The 17,861-nt window shown below is 43.9% G+C and overlaps 1 protein-coding gene across 1 annotated transcript in view; it reads right to left on the bottom strand.

Annotated features, from left to right (window-relative positions):
• SLC15A2 (solute carrier family 15 (oligopeptide transporter), member 2) overlaps positions 1-17,861 on the bottom strand; it is a 40,304-nt gene that overhangs the window by 1,716 nt on the left and 20,727 nt on the right. The window contains exons 12-20 of the mRNA XM_009327141.1: positions 15,638-15,670; positions 14,472-14,560; positions 12,381-12,462; positions 10,268-10,393; positions 9,303-9,467; positions 6,574-6,620; positions 4,797-4,907; positions 3,281-3,377; positions 652-798 (exon numbers count right to left, since the gene is read on the bottom strand). Of these exons, the coding sequence (XP_009325416.1) occupies positions 652-798; positions 3,281-3,377; positions 4,797-4,907; positions 6,574-6,620; positions 9,303-9,467; positions 10,268-10,393; positions 12,381-12,462; positions 14,472-14,560; positions 15,638-15,670 (897 nt within the window). The remainder of the gene's footprint in view (positions 1-651; positions 799-3,280; positions 3,378-4,796; positions 4,908-6,573; positions 6,621-9,302; positions 9,468-10,267; positions 10,394-12,380; positions 12,463-14,471; positions 14,561-15,637; positions 15,671-17,861) is intronic.

Consider the following 17,861-nt stretch of genomic DNA (forward strand, 5'->3'; position numbering starts at 1 on the left):
TTCCACATCCCATGACAGATCGTCCCACTGTATTAATCGCCTTCATTAATAAACATCTGCACTTTACTCCAAGGATAAATTTAAGTAGCTTCAGCTTTTTGATCTTGTAATGTCTCAGTCCTCTCTTCTCATAAACCTTCTCCCCAGACAACAATCAAATCATCCCTTGCACACTCGTTACCCCTTGCTCCCTTGTTACAGACTCGTGTAGGCTTAGACCCCTTCAGTCTCTCAGCTTAAAGCAGGTTCCAAGCCCCCATGCCACCCTATAGTCTTTGAGATACCTTTGCTTTTTTATCCCTGGAAAATACGTACCACAAAATATTTCACTGGGAGAAAACCCTGATATTACAGTATTCAGAGCTTTCACATTAAAATAAACTTCTATCCAGTTCTGTTCTATGTTCTCAGCTTTACCAGAAAAGGAGTTTCCTGAGTATAATTGAGAACAGGTATCTTCAGAGTATGAATTAATTTAGCTTGAGGGCACCCAGCAAACTCTGTTATAACCCCACTTTTAGCTGAACCAAAGATAACATTATCAGTACGCATCATGCCAAAGGACATATTACAAGTCAATGGCAGATGCAGGAATAAATCCTGAAGTCTAACTGTAAGCCTAATCTAAAGTCTAATCTTTAAGTGGAGTACCTGAGAATAGGAGAAGGCCAGACCTGTAATGGAGAACATCACCTCCCCAGCAGATATTAATAAGTATTGTGGTAACTGCCAAGCCATATGGACATTGTTGGCTTTGATGTCTTCTGACTTCCATGTCTTAACAGCACCTCCAGAAACCTAGCAGGAAAATAAAGGCACATTGATTAGCTACTCAAAGATCAGATCCTTCCTAGCCTGGACTCCAACAGCAACTTTACCAAAATGAAGTTTTAAGTAAAGGTGGAAGCAAAGCTCTGCCCTGGAAGTAAAACTCTGGGTCTGACCCCTGCCATTTCCAAGCCTGTTGGGAACGGGCTGACTCCTACTGCACAGGGCAGAGGTGGCAGGCTGTAAGCATCCTAGCTCATTCATGTGCTGCAAGAGTTGCATGAGTTATTGCAAACCAACAAGTTGCCTTCTGTAGTGGGGCTGGGAAAAGCCTGTGTGGTACTTGTGTAGAGCCTGTGACCTGCTGCTCTCCCCAGGGCCAGAAGAGGATGAGAGGATAAATGCTCACTGCAGCCATGTGACCACTGCTCCCATTTCATCGGCACTGTACAGCTGCCCTACTATAATGGTGACACCCACACAAATCCTGTTCAGAAATACCAAGAGCAGCAGAGACTGCCCCGTATCAGATGTATTCAGATAGTTATGGTAGCTGTATTCCTAATTCTTTTTGTTTGCTTTCCCAGGTGTCATTAATACTGCCTCTGATGCACAGAGGCTCAGAGGCAGAGAGAGATTTGACTAGTAGTCAGGAAAACACTAGGCTGAAATGACTTCAGGCAGAAAACCCCGTGTTTAAGGAGAGTACTTGGGAAAATACAAGGGATGTTTACGAGGTGTACTTAATCACCATGCAGGGAGGCAAATCAAGAGACTGTATTTTAGCAGGCTAAAAGGGGTGAGAGGAGAGCTGTGCATTGCTCTTTAGCCCAGAAAGAAACGTCACAAGCACCATACTATAACTGCACACTGAGGAAGGGAAGGCTGGGTAGAAGGCAGCATCCCCATGATTTAAGTATCACAGTTCAGCCACATTAGCAGACTAATATATTGCATTCTTGGTTCTTCTATATAGCACTCCTGGCAGAGGATCAGGGCTCAGTACAAATCACTGCAATAATTAAAAATTATCTTGGCCTGGAACAAACTAACTCTCTACAGAAGGAGGAAACCACAGGGAGAGAGATGGAAAAACAGAGGGTCAAAAAGATTAAAGAACTAGCACAGGGTCCAGAAGGGCTGAGAGGCCTGAGGCACAGAGCCACCCCTGAGCAGCCATAGCTACAGCAGGGACTTTTGTAGATGGGACCACAAACTGGAATCCTTGTTCACAGTGACGTGGGACACACATACCTCAACCAGCCCTGACTCAGTTGCATTACCAGAGGCTCTGGGGCAATATTCTTTGTGTAATATTCTTCGTGCAACTTCTCTACTTGGTTTCTCATCTGGTGAAAGAGGCTTGCAGCCATGGAGGAAGGGTCTGGCCAACATCACTTCAAGTGTGTACGTGTTTTATGTACATAAATCTCTGCACTCACAGATGGCAACATCTGCCTGTTCCCTCCAGGACTGTGCATCCCACTCCAGCTACTGGAGTTAAAAAAAAGCCAGGTGCTTTGCAGCTATATTTTTCCCCCTACATATTTAGACTCTGCACACATGAACAGCTCCCATTAATTGCCCAACAGGGAGATGTTACTGCCAGGGAGTAGCTGACAGCACTTTGCTCTGCTCATCACAACACGGTGATGTCAAAGTCTCAGAGGACAGCTTAGCAGTGTGTCCTGTCAGACCTGGTTTGTCTGTGTGCCTGTGCAGTGGAAAGGTTAAAATGGGAACTAAGCTGATCACGTTCATCTCCGTGGCTCCTGCCAGCTGGACCAGGGTTGCAGCAGCGTGCCTAAGAGGCTGGCAGGCAGGGAAAGGAATCCACCTCTCAGCAATGCTCATGCCCCATCAGGGCTAGGTTGTTCAGAAAACCATGCCTTGACTTTACGCTAGGCTCCAAATGAACTGTACAGACAGTGAGAGGAGGAAAAACAGATGCACAATCTCACCAACCTCCTCCCTCAACATTTTGTCCCTCTTCCCCCCATGCATAATCCATAAGTCTTGGAAGATCAGCCTTTAGATCAGTGAGTTAAATGTGAGGATACAGCAGATGATTGTTTCTGCAGAGTTTTTCAGGTGTGAGGTACCACCAGGTACAGTATTTTAAAGACCACAAGCAGAGTCAGCTCTTGGCAGACTGTAATAGCTCTTTGCAGTGCACTGGGTCAACGTTAACTGAACAAGGATGGCATGAGACCAGCACAAACCACGCATCGCATGATTTTCCATGGAGGATTTCCATTAAGGAAAAGATCTTACTTCTTGTTTAACCCATGAGATCTGACAAGATCACAGTAAGGTAGAATGAGTACCCACCCACCTTGCTTATGTAGGTGCCAAAATATTTTACAAGCCCTTGTATTATGGATTGCCTTCAGATGGCTACTGCCCAGGTCTTGTAGGGTGGAAAAAGCAAGTGAGAGCCACAAACATAAGAACAAAAGCACTGCCAGAGACTAGAACAGAAGGAGCTTATTACCGTCACAGGGACACTTACGTTAGTTATCACAATGGTGTATGACGCGCCAAAGTCGAGCAGCCCTAGCTCCAGGGTGAATTCTCCCGTTTCAGTTAGACATTTTCCATTATTATATCTAGATACAATGATGAAGTAGAGTATTTCCCAGTTAGTCCCACAGAGAAAGAGCACAGAGCAGAGCTATCAAACATGCCCCTACAATGGAGTAGGGAAGATGTATGATGTAAAACTGCAGTAATGTTTATGTCAGATGATCACTAGAGTTCTTGCCATCTTTTCCTTCCAGAAACACTTAGGCACTGTCTGGAGTTCAGCTAATGACCTGGGCTATTGCTAACATTTTTAAATGGTTTCTGCTTCTTCCTAGCACTGATTCCCCCCCTCCCCCGTCTCCCCCCATCTCAGGTTTATTTTCCTTCCAAACTTTTCTCCACTCCTTCAGGAACTGTGGGCCAGACAAGTTAGCCAGGCTCAAGCAGCCTTCAGGAAATCAGAGATATGCACCCACAAGCCACTTTGTTTTCTTTCAGTAGAGCAAATTAGCCTTCATATTTGTTCTTCTGATTTTAGATGTGAGAGATGGTACAGAGGCTCAGCAGCATTGCCACAATGGCTGCTGCATCCTATTAAATTGCAGCAATAAATATTTTGGATGGAGCTGATGCAGAGGAAAGCCATAAAGCTTGTTTTGAAACATTGCAAACGCCAGAAATACCCTACAAGAGCCAACTCCAATGCTGCCAAACCAAGGCCATATGGAGCCCCTGTCTAACAAGCCCAGCCTGCAAAGCCATGAAATGTTACTTGATGTTACCAGCCCACATACCAATGCTTTGTAGCGTGGAATATGAATTAGCCTTTCCCTGAGAGCATCCTAACACTAAGAGCTTGGGCCTGAGAGAATATCAAAACAGAGCAGACATCAAATGGCAGAGGGGACTTCACCATGTCCTACCTTACTCTGCTAACAGATACACAGGAATGGCCAGTCTCTTCCCTCCAGGCCCCCACATAATGTGAATAAAAGCTCAGAGAAAGTTAAGTGCTGTATCTGGACTTCTTCAAAAGGCTTTTTGGGTTTCCAAAATTTCCCTGGCCTGATTCTGAGAAAACTCAGATTATGGCCTAAATTTGGATGTCATTATACTCATGTCATGGGAATAAAGTTTCCAAGCTTTGTCCCTACTGATTTTATCTTACCAAAGCAATAATGGCCACAGGAAGGGAGCTGTCCCAGACACTGTTTGGAGGCTGAATCTATTCAACTGCATATTACACACAGAGATACTGATTTGCTGTCCTTTGGCTTGGACACTTTGCAGACTAAATGCCTGGTGCTTCTGCACACACACCAGTGGCCTGGAGCACCTGCTCTGCACAGAGCTGATAATTCTGCTTTTTTTACAAACATCTGCCCCCACAACCAAATGCCAAGACAGTAGCAATGAAGGTTTTGCTATTGGCCCGAGAAAAGCCCCATTGTATCCAAGGAAAGGCCTCAGCAAGGACCTTCAGCACAGCAAGGAAAACTTACTTGTCCCTCTTTAGCAGCGAGTACTCAGAAGCACTGTAGTTTCTCTGAACAGCAATGAACCATTTGCTGTCAATGGTGAGGTTGACATCTTGGCTCAAACCATTAATGAATCTGCAAAGAAGGCATATTTCATTGGGTTGCCAGGCAGGGCAGGAGAAGCAAAATATCAGACACTTTATAAGTGGTGCACTCTCTCTCCCAAAGCATTCTGTAAGTCCATAAGCCTCTCATGCAACATACCAAAATATTCACCTGATTCATTGCCCAGTTTTTCAATATAAGATTAATTTTCCCTGCTGTGTAATTTTACCCTCTTACTCTCTCTCCTGTGAAAAATGACCCTCACTTTTTGTGGGTTAGGACTTCCAGGCAATCTCTTCTCAGACACCTTCAAAGATTGTTCTGTGGCTGTTTGAGAGGATGGAGCTCCAGCCCACCCCAGGAAACTATAAAGTTGGGTGTCATGATGAGCATGTGCACCATGCTGGCATACTTTCCAAGGAGCTTCTACCAGTGGAAGAGTTTTCTAGCAAAATAAGATATTTTCATCAAAACCAAGACTTCCATGGGAATGTTCAGGTTTGGGTTTGTTTTTTTTTCACCCAGTGTTTATATGCTCTTTCATACGTGAAAGACAGTTTCCTTTTGACAACTCAAAAATTATTAGCAAAACCAAATACTTTTCATTTGATCTGACTACGTTTTAAAATATTCTGGCTTTCAGTTCTTAAAATGGGGGTGAAATCCCTGAAGATAGTCAACTGCCTAACAAAAGCAACTTTTTAGTGGAAAAATAGTTTCTTCCTAGTGAAACCTCTTCACAAATTGTTGAAGGGAAAGTTTGGAGATTTTGTCAAAAATGTTCACAGGAAAATATAAAACATTCCTGACTGCAGGTATTAATCAAGTCTCCAAGGTGGTGTTTAGTCAGTAGAAGCCTTTCACAAGCACAGGGCTATGAAGAGATACTGCTCTCCTGCTCTGTCAACACAGGCTTTCAGATAAGGGAGTTGGACATTGTTTTATACTATCTAAAGTTTGAGGTTTTTTTTTATTTGGTTAGTTTTGTGGTTTGTTTTTTTTTTTTTTAAATTGCAGTTCGCCCAAATCGTCCAGAAAATCCAGCTGGAATCCTCTCTTTTTTTGCAAATCTGCTTCTTCTGCATCTCAGCAGCCTTGCATAGGTCTGGTGATGTGGTGCTGGAGGTAACTGTGACCTCAGTGAGATGGCATCTTGGCACAGACCAGCACAGGACTGTTCATGGACTAACTCAAATTAGGAAAGTAGACTAGCTGCTTAAGCAGAGCCCAATGCCCAGCTGAATTGTTTACAAGGATGTAAAATTGTTGCTGTATCCAATTTAGTAGGCGTTTGTGCATGAGTTTGGGGGTGAGAAGTGAACGTCATGGCTTGGCCAGTTTGCAGAGGACAAATGGCAATGGCTCCTTTCCAGATCGCTTCTTCCCTTTCTTTCCCAAAGAGGCGGGACACAGTGAGATGAATTTACCACTCTTCCAAGGGAGGAGATCTTTTATGTTGCCATCTCAGCCCAGACTATCCTAGGCAGTAAGCAGCAATAATGCTCAGCTCTGCATGGCAAGTGTGGGAGGTGACACACTGTCAAGCCTCCACAGCTGACACCTGAGTCTTGCATGAGAAGTGTGGACTAGATTCCAACCTGAGAACATCTGGGTTATGTTACATACAGTTTGCATTAGACAAAAGTAGTTTCCCTCACCCCACCACCTCCAAATCCTCAAAAAAAGCCATTCCTACCTAACAGCTGCCAAACCGTTTTCTGGCTTTGCTTCCAAGTCTGTAATCTAAAGAGGGGAAGAAAAAAAAAATCAAACATATTTATTAATGCTGCCTTATAACAATGCGTAGCAGAGAATACTAGTGTCTGTGGAGTTACACACATGTTGCAAAGCCCGTGGAAATAACTGGACTCTCACATAAGCTTTACATCAGGCCACAGAAGCGAAGTCCTGGTACAGTGAAGCCAATGGCAAAATTTCAGCTCCACCAAGGGCTTAAGATGAGATCATACCTTTTTTTCCTCATCTCCTGCGTAACAAAGGCTACAGAGTTTCAGCCAGTCACCCTTCTACTGAGGCATGTAACACTCTCCAAAAAAGTATTTGTCTTGATCTGAAGATAGCAAGAGAGCATTATCCACATTAGCCTCTTTCAATGATTAGTTACAGTTAAACATGAGCACCTTACTCCTACAAAACCTGCAACTGCCTAACTTTCAGACCTTGATTCTTGGCATACCCATAGACTTCACAGAAGCCTAAAGCCAAGAGGAACCGCTAGGTTACTATTCCGATCATCATGTATCACTCATTTTCCCTGACCCTCAATACTCAAGCGATTAAACTGTTGTATGGTGCAGGCAGAGAGCAGGAGAGACCAAGATGCACTGAGCTTGTTTGAGCTCACAGTCTCTGCAGACACATCCCTGACACATCCCTGAAATGGCCACCTGGGTGGGCACACTGCGGAGTGAGAGTGCCTCTCCTGGAGATCACAGCTAGAGCATCAGCTTAATAGTTAACATGATCTACATTCATTCGAGGAGAGCCTATTTGGTGTACAATGCTGAAAAAAGACAGTAAAGACACAACCCTGCCCTGAAGACTGTATGTCACACAAAAAGAATACAGAGCAAGATTCCTGGCTGGTAGAAATCCACAGTTGTATCATGTCCACTTTAGCTGGCAGGGCAATTTCAATTTGCGCTACCTGCAGACAGAACCCAGGCAAGCCAAGAGGGACTGAATCTACCTCCAGAAACTGGCTTTCTCTTAAAGTCTTCTAGCCCTTTCTCCACACTTTCTTCCTGATGTTAAACCCCAAGCTTCTGAGACCAAGGATCCAGAATTTCAGTATACCTATAAAATGTCTATTATACTTCAGTGTGATATGCTGACCCACAAATAATGTATGCCATAAATAATAAATAGCCACAGTGAATAATAAATGTCAGAGCAATAAATAATAAACACCGTAATTTTTTTCCATGGGAGACACATGGGGATTAACACTCCAGTTCGTTGCAGACAGGCCAACCAAATTATTACTCGCTTTCATCAATGATCCCCAGAGCTCTCAAATTCATTTCCTGCCTACTCAACAACCCACAAAGGAGAAGAAACCAATTTCAGATTGGATCCTTCCAGGAAAGAACCCCCACCTGAGTGCGGGGGCCAAGCCCAGCAGTGAGGGAGGCTGGCGTGGGCCATGGCTACTCCAGAGCAAGCCCTGCAACACAGCGGTGATGCTGGCATTGCCTTCCTTGTGTTGCAATGCTGGAAAAGTGAGTATCACTTACCACACTGTCTTCCACACCTCCCTTATCTACAGCTGAGAATGACAGGTCAATAGCATCACCCAACAGCACAGCTGTTCTCCAGCACATGGGAGCCTGCCTGTGCCAGGGAGGGCATTAATTTAAGCACAGGCTAGATAGCTAGGGCAGCACAGAGATGTACTGAAGCTCAGAGATTGCTTTGCTCCAGCCTGTCGCAGGCTTTCACTTCTTAAGGACTGTATGAAAATCACTGTACGAGTATCCATTTCTTAAGGTAACAGCACACAGTCATCAGGGTCACAGGGAAACTTAACAACATTGTGTGATAATGACCCCCAGGCTATAAACCATAAAGCAGCAAAAAAACCCCCAATGTTAGGGAAAAATAAATTCTTAAAACTCCTCATTTTTAAAAACAGTTATGTGATTTCTACTATACAATATTGAATGCTTGGTGTGGCAACCCAGCAAGGTAGGAGGCTGAGGAACTGCAAAGAGAATTGATATTTTAGCATGAGGACAGATTCTGATGGCATTTACACACCTGCCACAATGTGCAATAACACCATTCATTTCAAGAGAGCTTCTTCGGATACAGCTACATGTAAAAGATATCAGAATCTGGCCCTATACATCCCATATGCCTCTCTCTGATTGTTGCAGCAATACACAAAAGTCCAAACGCAGCCAGCTCTGCTGCAGAGCCTGAAATGAGTTTAATCATTTATTCTGTTCAGCAAAACAAATGGGCCTTCTGTGCATTTTCACTAAACACTTGCAATAACTAAACCTGGAATCATTCCTCTGATGCTTTTATTCCATGCCCAGCCCTAGAGCCTCTTTAACATCCTTGCTTTATAGAACCATCTTTGGGGGAAAATCTTTGGCTCTCTGTTTCCTCAGCTTTCTCAAGCTCTGCTGCCTAGAAGGCATGACTCTCTTCTCCCACTGCAGCATTCACTGGATTAAAGTGTGCCCAGAAACTCTCAGATGCCATAACGCCTTTATTAATCAACCAGCAGAAATGCATACCGATCCAGTGCCGCTAGCTAAGAAGTCAGGTTTAGAGCATCTGAGAGCAATCAGAAAGACATTGCAACTGAGCAAATGAATTAATGAGCCTATTACCCCACTGTATCATCACAGCCATTGAATTAATACTGTATTTACACTTCACTCCCACACTCACTAAGTGGCTTGATAGGCTTTCTTCTGCCTCAAAAACAATTAAGCTGTATACTGATTTTTGCTTCACAGTGTAGTTAAAAGCAAGAGACAATCCTTGATGTTGCAGGGTGAAGTGAAGGCTCTGTTGCTCTCCATTCAATATTAATTTTGAGTACTCAGCTGGATTCTGTGGAAAAAACAAACTTGGTTACACTTTCTTCGGATGAGAAAGGATCTGGCTCTTCCCACCAAGTGCAACCCTATCCTCTCTTCAAGGGAGCCTGTAAAGAGAGGTAAACAGTCAGAACTGTCTTCTACAGCAAAAGACCTGTGTTGACCTATAGGCTTTGGGCTGGTCAAGCCAGAGCTTGGAGTACCTTACCTTGCCGGAAGCAACCCAAAGGTCAGGGAACACCTTCTGCCCACAGAGCTACCTTTTCCCCTGGCCCTGCTCTGCCCCGATGGGGCCACATCTAAAACACGGCAGGCTGCTGGTGGCCAATGGACTTCTGGGCTGAGTCCCAAACTAGCCTGACCTGTAAAGTAATCTGGAAGCTGAAATAGGAAACAACCCAGTGCCCGTGCCCAGTTAACTGCCTTCCCATTTCTTTCCTCCTTTGCAGGTAAATACTCTTCAGGTGCCATCCAGATCCCAGCAGCAATACCTGGGGTCTGAGCACTGAGAGATGTGAGTTGAATGTCTCTACATGCTCATCTCAGGACAATTATCCTTTATTCACAATTACAGGTGAATGTAGTCAGCCATTTCCTCCTTTGTCATGGAAATATGTCTCCAAACTTTCCATTTCTGTCTCATCAAGGGAGATAATATGCTCCTTTTTTAAAGCTATTCCCATGCACTTCTAAGGCAGTGGAGGAGAACAAGCTCTAGAATCTGTGGGCTTTATTAGAAAATCCCTGAAAAAAAGCCCACCCTTTCTTCAGTGGGACACAAGTCAGGCCTTCCAGCCCCACATATACGCTTACCTGAAAAGCCTCCACGGGCTGCTGAAATAGGTCCTGGTCTTGGACTGTCACTTGAACAGGGTTCTTTGCCAAATTCAGGACCCGAATTAAACTTTCTTCTGGGACAAGCTGAGGCATATCAGTTTCCTAATGAAAGTAAAAGGCTTTAAGTGCCATCTGTATGCTTAATAAAGCATACAGCTTTAAATAAAGCACTTTAATAAAGCACTTTAATATCTCTTCATTTTTAGCCATAATAGTCTTCCTCTCTGTAATGACACTTTTCCATCTCTTCCTCATCAGAAGTTGCACTGAGAGAAAACTGAACATAAATCTTATTTAGGGAGGTTTCCTAATAGTAGCCCAATAGCCAACCTATCATTCCTCCCCAAAACTGCTCTTCACACTGCTAAGCGTACAGTCTACACAGCTGCTGGGTAGGTAGAACAATGTCACTGCTTTCATTATACAGCTCCCTAGTGCCTGGATTTAACCGACTGCCATATCAGAATGGAAAAAACTGTGCTTAGCTTTCAAAAGCAGTGACCAGAATAATTATTTCCCACTACGGTCAGTGACTGGGAAAAGAATTAGGCCAGAAACTAAGCAGTTTTGAAAATCCCAGTCCAGCTCCATGTCTGTAATCGGTGCTTTTGCGTCACTTGACACCATGCTATCTAACAGCCGACTGTATAGATCTTATTCCCTGTTTTCTGAGAAAGGGAAGACGATGCCTCCAGCACAGCGGTATCTCTTTCTGTCAGGAATCATTTCCTAGAAAGAGTACCTCAATCAGTGTCAGCTTTGTACTACCTGCAGATCTAAAATTAATTTTTTTTTTTTTTAAAAACTTCTTTTTCTCACTTTATTTTCAAGTAGCTGCCAGCAGTACTTCAGAGCTATTAGTTTTTTTCTATCTCATCCTGTAATTTGGGTATTGCAGGCAGGGCAGTTTGAACCTAACTCGGTGGGGAGACGCACCATCAGAGAAGATAGGGCGACACTGGTTTCCCTGTACCCATATGCTGCTCTGGCCCAACAGGCCTGTTGTTATCCAGCAAATTCCATTACTGTGGCTGTTCACCTGTGCTACTCACAGCCCAGCCAAGGTGGGCCATCCTATCCCCCTCTTTACTAGAGCTTTTAGTGGCCTTCAGGGTAAAATTTCCATGCACAGGCAGGGGGGAACCTCTAACTCACCTTGCCTCTGCTCAGAGGAGTCACCCACAGCCAGAGCAGACTTTTAGTGCTCGGCCAGAGCTGCTGGTGGTGGCAATGAGAGCATTTCTTTGCTCACATAAGGAGATCAGAAAGAAGACCTGAACCCACAAAGTCTCATTTCAGTGGGAGACTTGTCAGAGGATTCACCTGAAGAACCAGCAGATGTTAATCCAGGGCTGTGCGCCAGCCAGTCTAAAAGAACGGTTTAAGTACACATGGAAGCTTTAAAAATTAATCCTATAGTAACTTTTGTGAGACAAAGGTCAGCCAAAGCCTGCATAAGGCTGGTCACGGGCCAGAAACAAACAGTACAAATAATCTGCAGGGGCTAACATTGAATTTACAAGAGATTTGCTGCCATCCTGTCTGGGGATGCCTGGCAGTCCTTGATGCCTGTGACTACGGAAGTGACTGCATTCACCTGCCTCACTGGAGAAACAATTTGGCTTGTAAAAAACCACATCCCCACCCTAAAGTAGGAAAGTAATTACATTAAAAAAACAAAACCACCACACACACAAAAAAACCCTCCCAAACAGTAAAATACAGGCAAGCTACAGCAACAAATAGGAGAGAGAACAGACTACCTTTTGGGAATTAATCATTAGCATTAACTAGATGTCTGTCAAGCACTTTGACGATGGAAATCTAGAATATAGACCAATACAGATGACTGGCACAGCAAAACTGCAAAGACTAGAAAGAGAGAAAGAGACAGAGGGGAAAAGAAGGAAAAGTAGACAAAGTAAGAATTATCATTAGCAACTGGATCGGTATGCTTAATTGTAAAGAACACATTAAAAATTATGATCAAGGAACACAATGGTTAAAAGGATTATCTAGCAGGCATCAGTAAAAACACCCCAGGGAAAGAAAGTATTTCTGAGGAACCCCTTGTGCTATACTTACTTACATTTATTTTGACTTCTATAACAGCTGCAAGTCCAAACGCCATCCCTGCAAGGATCATACCTGTTGCCATTTTCCTAATAGGTCTATGGAGCAAATGAAAGAGGTGCCATTAAGAAAAAGAAGTAATTTAAAATATAGAATACCATTTCTCAGAGCCAAAGATGTGCCAAAACCATGTAATAAACTGTCCAACAGGTGGCACGGGATGACATGCTGTTTAAATTGTCAATCATTTGACTTAAAACTATTCTATTATTCTGTATGAGGCCAGCACTGAGGCCAATTAAAAGTGATATGCCATGAAAAAAGCTCTTTGCTTGCAAGTTTCATATTATCTTGTTCCTAGCTCTTCTAGTGGGAATAGCTCATGGCATTATGTTAACCTGTGATGTTGGAAGGAGTACTTGAAATGATATATCTTCAAGTCCCTTTTGGGAAAGGCAAAAGAAAAGTAGCATGGTATTTAGAAAAAAAGGAATGAGGAAAAGAAAAATGTGTAGTTTGTGTCATCAATGTTTCTGACCATCTGTGGCACCATTCTGGGTTATTTCTCATGCCAATACATTTACATTTCCAGAGAATAAAGAGCTTGCTTCTGAACTCAGAGCAAAACTAGTGCAACTCTACCAGAGTTACATGAGACAATCTGATATAAAGCAGAATAAAATAGGTCCAGAATGGCAGGTCCAAACTGACTATTGTGTTGTTGAGATTTTAAACAAACCTGGTTCTAGATTCAGTGGTCTCCACTCTTTGTAATGGTCTGGATTCACAGTCCAGATTGATTGGGCTATGGGAAATCCAGATTAGGAACCCAAATTCTGTCTCTCAGTTACATGCCCTGGGATAAGAAAATATTTACTGCTTGCATCTTGTAATAAAAAAAATTGTTTTGATCTTCAATACTGCATTGGGATTTTGTAGCACAAACTTTTGCAGCCACATAGGCTAACACCCTGCAGGCTACAGTGTTTCCACAGCCACTTCTACAGCTAAACTGGATAGGAACCTGTTAGTATCCCACCTCCAGGGGACGGAAACAGCATGGCATTCAGTCCTGATCGGTGCATGAGTTTGTGCTGCTGGGCGAACTAATCTGTGAACTGGTCATCAGGCAGGAAGTTTTCTGTGGAGTCGGGGCTCAGTCCAGGGCACGGGCTCACACTGAGGTAGCGTGGAGAAGCATAGCTTCTGACGTGTGTCCTCCAAAGGGCACCATCACAGGGCTGAACAACGTCTTTGATATGTCTTAAGGTGCAAGTAATTCAGCATGATGGGAAAGGATCAGCAGGGTGAAGGGGTAGGCTTCTGAGGCTCCTTCCATCCCCATTTTATGTGGTTTTGTCTATCCAGCATTTCAATTTGGATTAGGAACATGCTTTTTAAGCCAGTCTCCCACTCATCACCCCTTCCCACGCTGTGGTTCACGTTGAAAAGTGGTGCTGGAGCATGGAAATTTGGTTTTTTTCAGCTGAAACTGCACTGGCAGAGGCCCTCCATGAGGGCACATAACATACTCCCAACTGCTAAAGGGCATCAGTCCACAGAGGCAGACTACAGATACGCTGAAGTAAAATCCCCCAAAATGCATAAAGTGGGTCTCTGAACCAACCTGGAGGTCTGCTCCTATTGCACTGCACTTCTTGCTAACATAGACTAGTGATAAAATGCTTGGGATATATAGAAATTCCCTCACTGGCTCAGATCCTAGTGTGGAATCTGCTTTCACACCACCACATGTAGCCCACACGGGACAGTGAATTTGGCCCTACAGGGACCTTTCAGGGAGGGAATTATTTAGTGGTGATATAGGAGATAAGGTGAAAAACATGTTGATCAAATTCAAAGAGGGACTGTTCGTACCTGCTTTCAGGGAAAATCTGTACAGAACAGAATCCAACATCACTGAATTTTCCCCTCTGGAATTTCCAGGGCCTATGGAAGAGGGTGACGCTGCCTCTTGGGGCTGAAGTAGAGGCAAATACTGGGAAGGGTGAATGGAAATTTGTGTTTCTCGTCCTTAAAAGCTATTCTGCACACTTGCTGCAAAAGAAAAAGCACTGAGGCATCTGCATTGTCCCCATGTACTTACGTGAAATTAAATTTGCACATGTTTATCAGGGGGTAGAGCCCAAGGTCAAAAATTGGGATGAAGACAAGAATAAGAAGCGGATTTAAGAACTGCAATACAAAAGAATAGGAGTTTAGTGACTAGAAAGCAACTTTTGGTAATTAAACTCATAAAGCACTGTCCTCCAGAAATAATTCCATTACAGAAAGGACATGAACAAACACTTAAAAACCTCCTTTTAAAATATAATCATAGTTTGCACTTCAACAGCTTCTGCTATTTAGTTTTCACAGACACGAATACATTTTTTTCATATCCTCCCCTCCAAGAGGTAAGCAAGCATCACTGGTCCAGTTTGCCTGAATAGAGAACTGAAGCATTATGTTTTTAAAGAGTACAAAACCCACTGACAATAGAGGCAGGTGACCTTTGGCGCTGTGGTGGGACCTTACAACAAATCAGCAGTAATGGAAACATCTTGGGGCTTCAGCAAAATCCCAGAGGAACAGGCACTATTCTGTGAGATGGGCAATTTCTCGCACTTCCACACAGCTTGGTAATACCCCAGGAACTACATTTCTCCTGGGAGGGGCAGAGCTTGTCTGTCAGCCAGCAGTGGCAGAGCAAGAAAATAGAGAGTGACAGAGAACAAGCAGAGAGAAATGCTGTTTCCATTTTGAAGGAAGATTTCAGGGAACAGAACAGCTTTTAATTTCTCCAGAGCTGTTCAGCATAAGAATTGTAATCAACTGTGACAACACGGCACAGTCTTGGAGCCTTCACATTTTAATCTGCCCTGCAGAAAGGGAGGAAGGAAAAGTATTTCACAAACAATGCTCATCCCAGAGCAGGGGCATGTTAAAAGGAGACACAGCTTGTATCCTCCACATGCCAGCGCTAATTCAAGAACTATTACGGTTGCATGTCTCCCCACACCTCTGCACTATTCTGCAGGATTCAACCTCCATGTTAGGACATCCTTGGGGTCTTCTGAACCCCAAGACTAAGCTTGCAAAACAGCTAGTGAGCAATAAGGCATGGTCCACACCACAGCAGTCAGAAGGAGCAGTGCTATTACCTTCAAAAGGAGCAGAGAAAGGCCACTGGTCCCATGAGAAAAATAAAAATGAGAGAGAAAAAGAAAATACATTTCTAAGGGTTGTTTTCTACCCTATAGTATTGTTTACCTGCATTTGGTCAGGCTGAAGGACATATATTCCCTGAAACAAAAAGATATTCCAAGTGATTCATAAACACCATAATATAACAGTGCATATGGCAAATAAGCAACCGGTCCGGTAGAGGCCTTAGCAGCAAAGGTGGTTTCCTCAAATGCTTTATGTTGGCTTTAGCAGCTGATACTGCGCTCTTGACACTTGCCGTCTAAGGACACAGTGTTTAATAAGAATCGTTTTGCAGAAGGAAGCTACACTCAGTCCTTGATATATGGCAGCTGGGACACAGCCTATGACAGGTACTGAGACCCATCTTTCAGACTGGCTGCGCCATGAACTAGGTGAGCGGGGAGGAATGGGAATGTTAGTGCCCAAGTTGGGATTTGGGGTTAGAGCTTCCTCTCTCCCTGTTTCCGTAATGGGAAAAGCCCAAACCCTACAAGTGAGTGCTCTCAAGCTTCAGGACCCTCTGAGCTCTGTTGGCGTTTCTCCCAAGCACCTCAAAAGGATAACAAAAGACCATCCCTGAGCCAGTGGGCTGCACAAACACCTCTTTCCTCCCTCCATCTGCCGAGGGCACCTAATGAGCTTTGCTCAACTGTGACTTCTTGGTTTGAGCCAAGAGTCCTCAAGGCTATAAGAGGTGCCTCACCCTTGCATCACTGTACCCAGACCCCACAATCAGGCAAGGTCAACAGGGATGGACAGAGGGATCCCAGTCCCCACAAGGGACTGATGAGATGTCTCCAGGGAGGGGCTGGTGTTTGTCTGAACTCCACGCAATGCTCTTCTTTTGAAATTAAGATGAAGAGGAGAGGGGGAAAGATTAGGAAGGAAGTAATATCTTTCCAAGAAAGCACTGTGGGGGTTTGTCTCCTGTCTGCCAGACTTGTCCTGAGCTGAATCTAGAATGACTGCTTGTCTCTGCTGGCAGCTGCCTCCTGGGAGAGTAGAAACCACTGGTCAAAGCAAAGGAGACTTACAATTAAAAATACCAGGCAAATATCCCCTCCTGCTACTGTGTGCACACTATACAAATGTGCCATTAGGAAACAAGCCTGCAAATATTTCATCTTGCACTGAATCATTCCCTGTTTAACTCCAGACTTCCTGGCTAATCCCTTTGTCTGCAGAAGGGAAAAGCATGGAATATTACAAACATGAACTTCAACAAACCTAATGGTCAGATCACCCCAATGTTGCTGTTAATTCTCACCTTCATGAGTTGGGACAACTCACTAGTGGAGAGCGGATGAGGCTGAAAACACAAGCCAAAAATCTATTCAAGTTGGTGTGACAAAAAAGCCCTGAATATGTCCTTCTCCACCAGGGAGAGTTTAATAAGTGACACCTGGTGATTCTTAAATCTTCTGCTAATGGATCACTAAGTGCATGGGAGCAAAACAGCAGAAAAAAGGTTTTTAGATACACATCACAAAGACTGCATGAACTTTCATTGTTTTGTCTTTCTGAGGTGGATAAATATTACCCAAGGTGTAGTCTTTTTCATGCCTCATTTGAATTAATTAAGCCTAATGAGTATCACATGCTGAAAGCCCAATTTTTAACAGGAGTGACATAGAAGGGCTCAAATTTTGGGCTTTAAGTCAATTTTTAACTGGAACATGGGCATTTACAATCCTAAATTCTGATGTGAGCATCCACAGGTAAGATCTAGATGGCCTGTTAAAACATATACATCTGGAAACCAGCCCTGTATGGTGGCATCTTTAGGCAGATAGCTGATCCACGTTTATCTGCCACTGCACCCTGCACCATTTGCCATTCAAATCTTTGAAGAGCTTTATGGTTACTAACTAATTAATCCTCATCACATCTGTCCTGGTTTCGGCAGGGATAGAGTTAATTTCCTTCCTAGTAGCTGGTACAGTGCTGTGTTTTGGATTTAGGGTGAGAACAATGTTGATAACACAGCGATGTTTTAGTTGTTGCTGAGTAGTGCTTACACTAGTCAAGGACTTTTCAGCTTCCCATGCTCTACTGACTGAGAAGGCTGGAGGGACACAAGAAGCTGGGAGGGGGCACAGCCAGGACAGCTGACCCAAACTGGCCAAAGGGATATTCCACACCATATGACGTCATGCTTGGCATATAAAGCTGGGGGAAGAAGAAGGAAGGGGGAGACATTCGGAGTGATGGCTTTTGTCTTCCCAAGTAATGGTTACGCGTGATGGAGCCCTGCTTTCCTGGAGATGGCTGAACACCTGCCTGCCCA

This window comes from Pygoscelis adeliae, unplaced genomic scaffold (genome assembly GCF_000699105.1).
Source record: "Pygoscelis adeliae isolate BGI_AS28 unplaced genomic scaffold, ASM69910v1 Scaffold227, whole genome shotgun sequence".
Lineage (NCBI taxonomy): Eukaryota > Metazoa > Chordata > Aves > Sphenisciformes > Spheniscidae > Pygoscelis > Pygoscelis adeliae.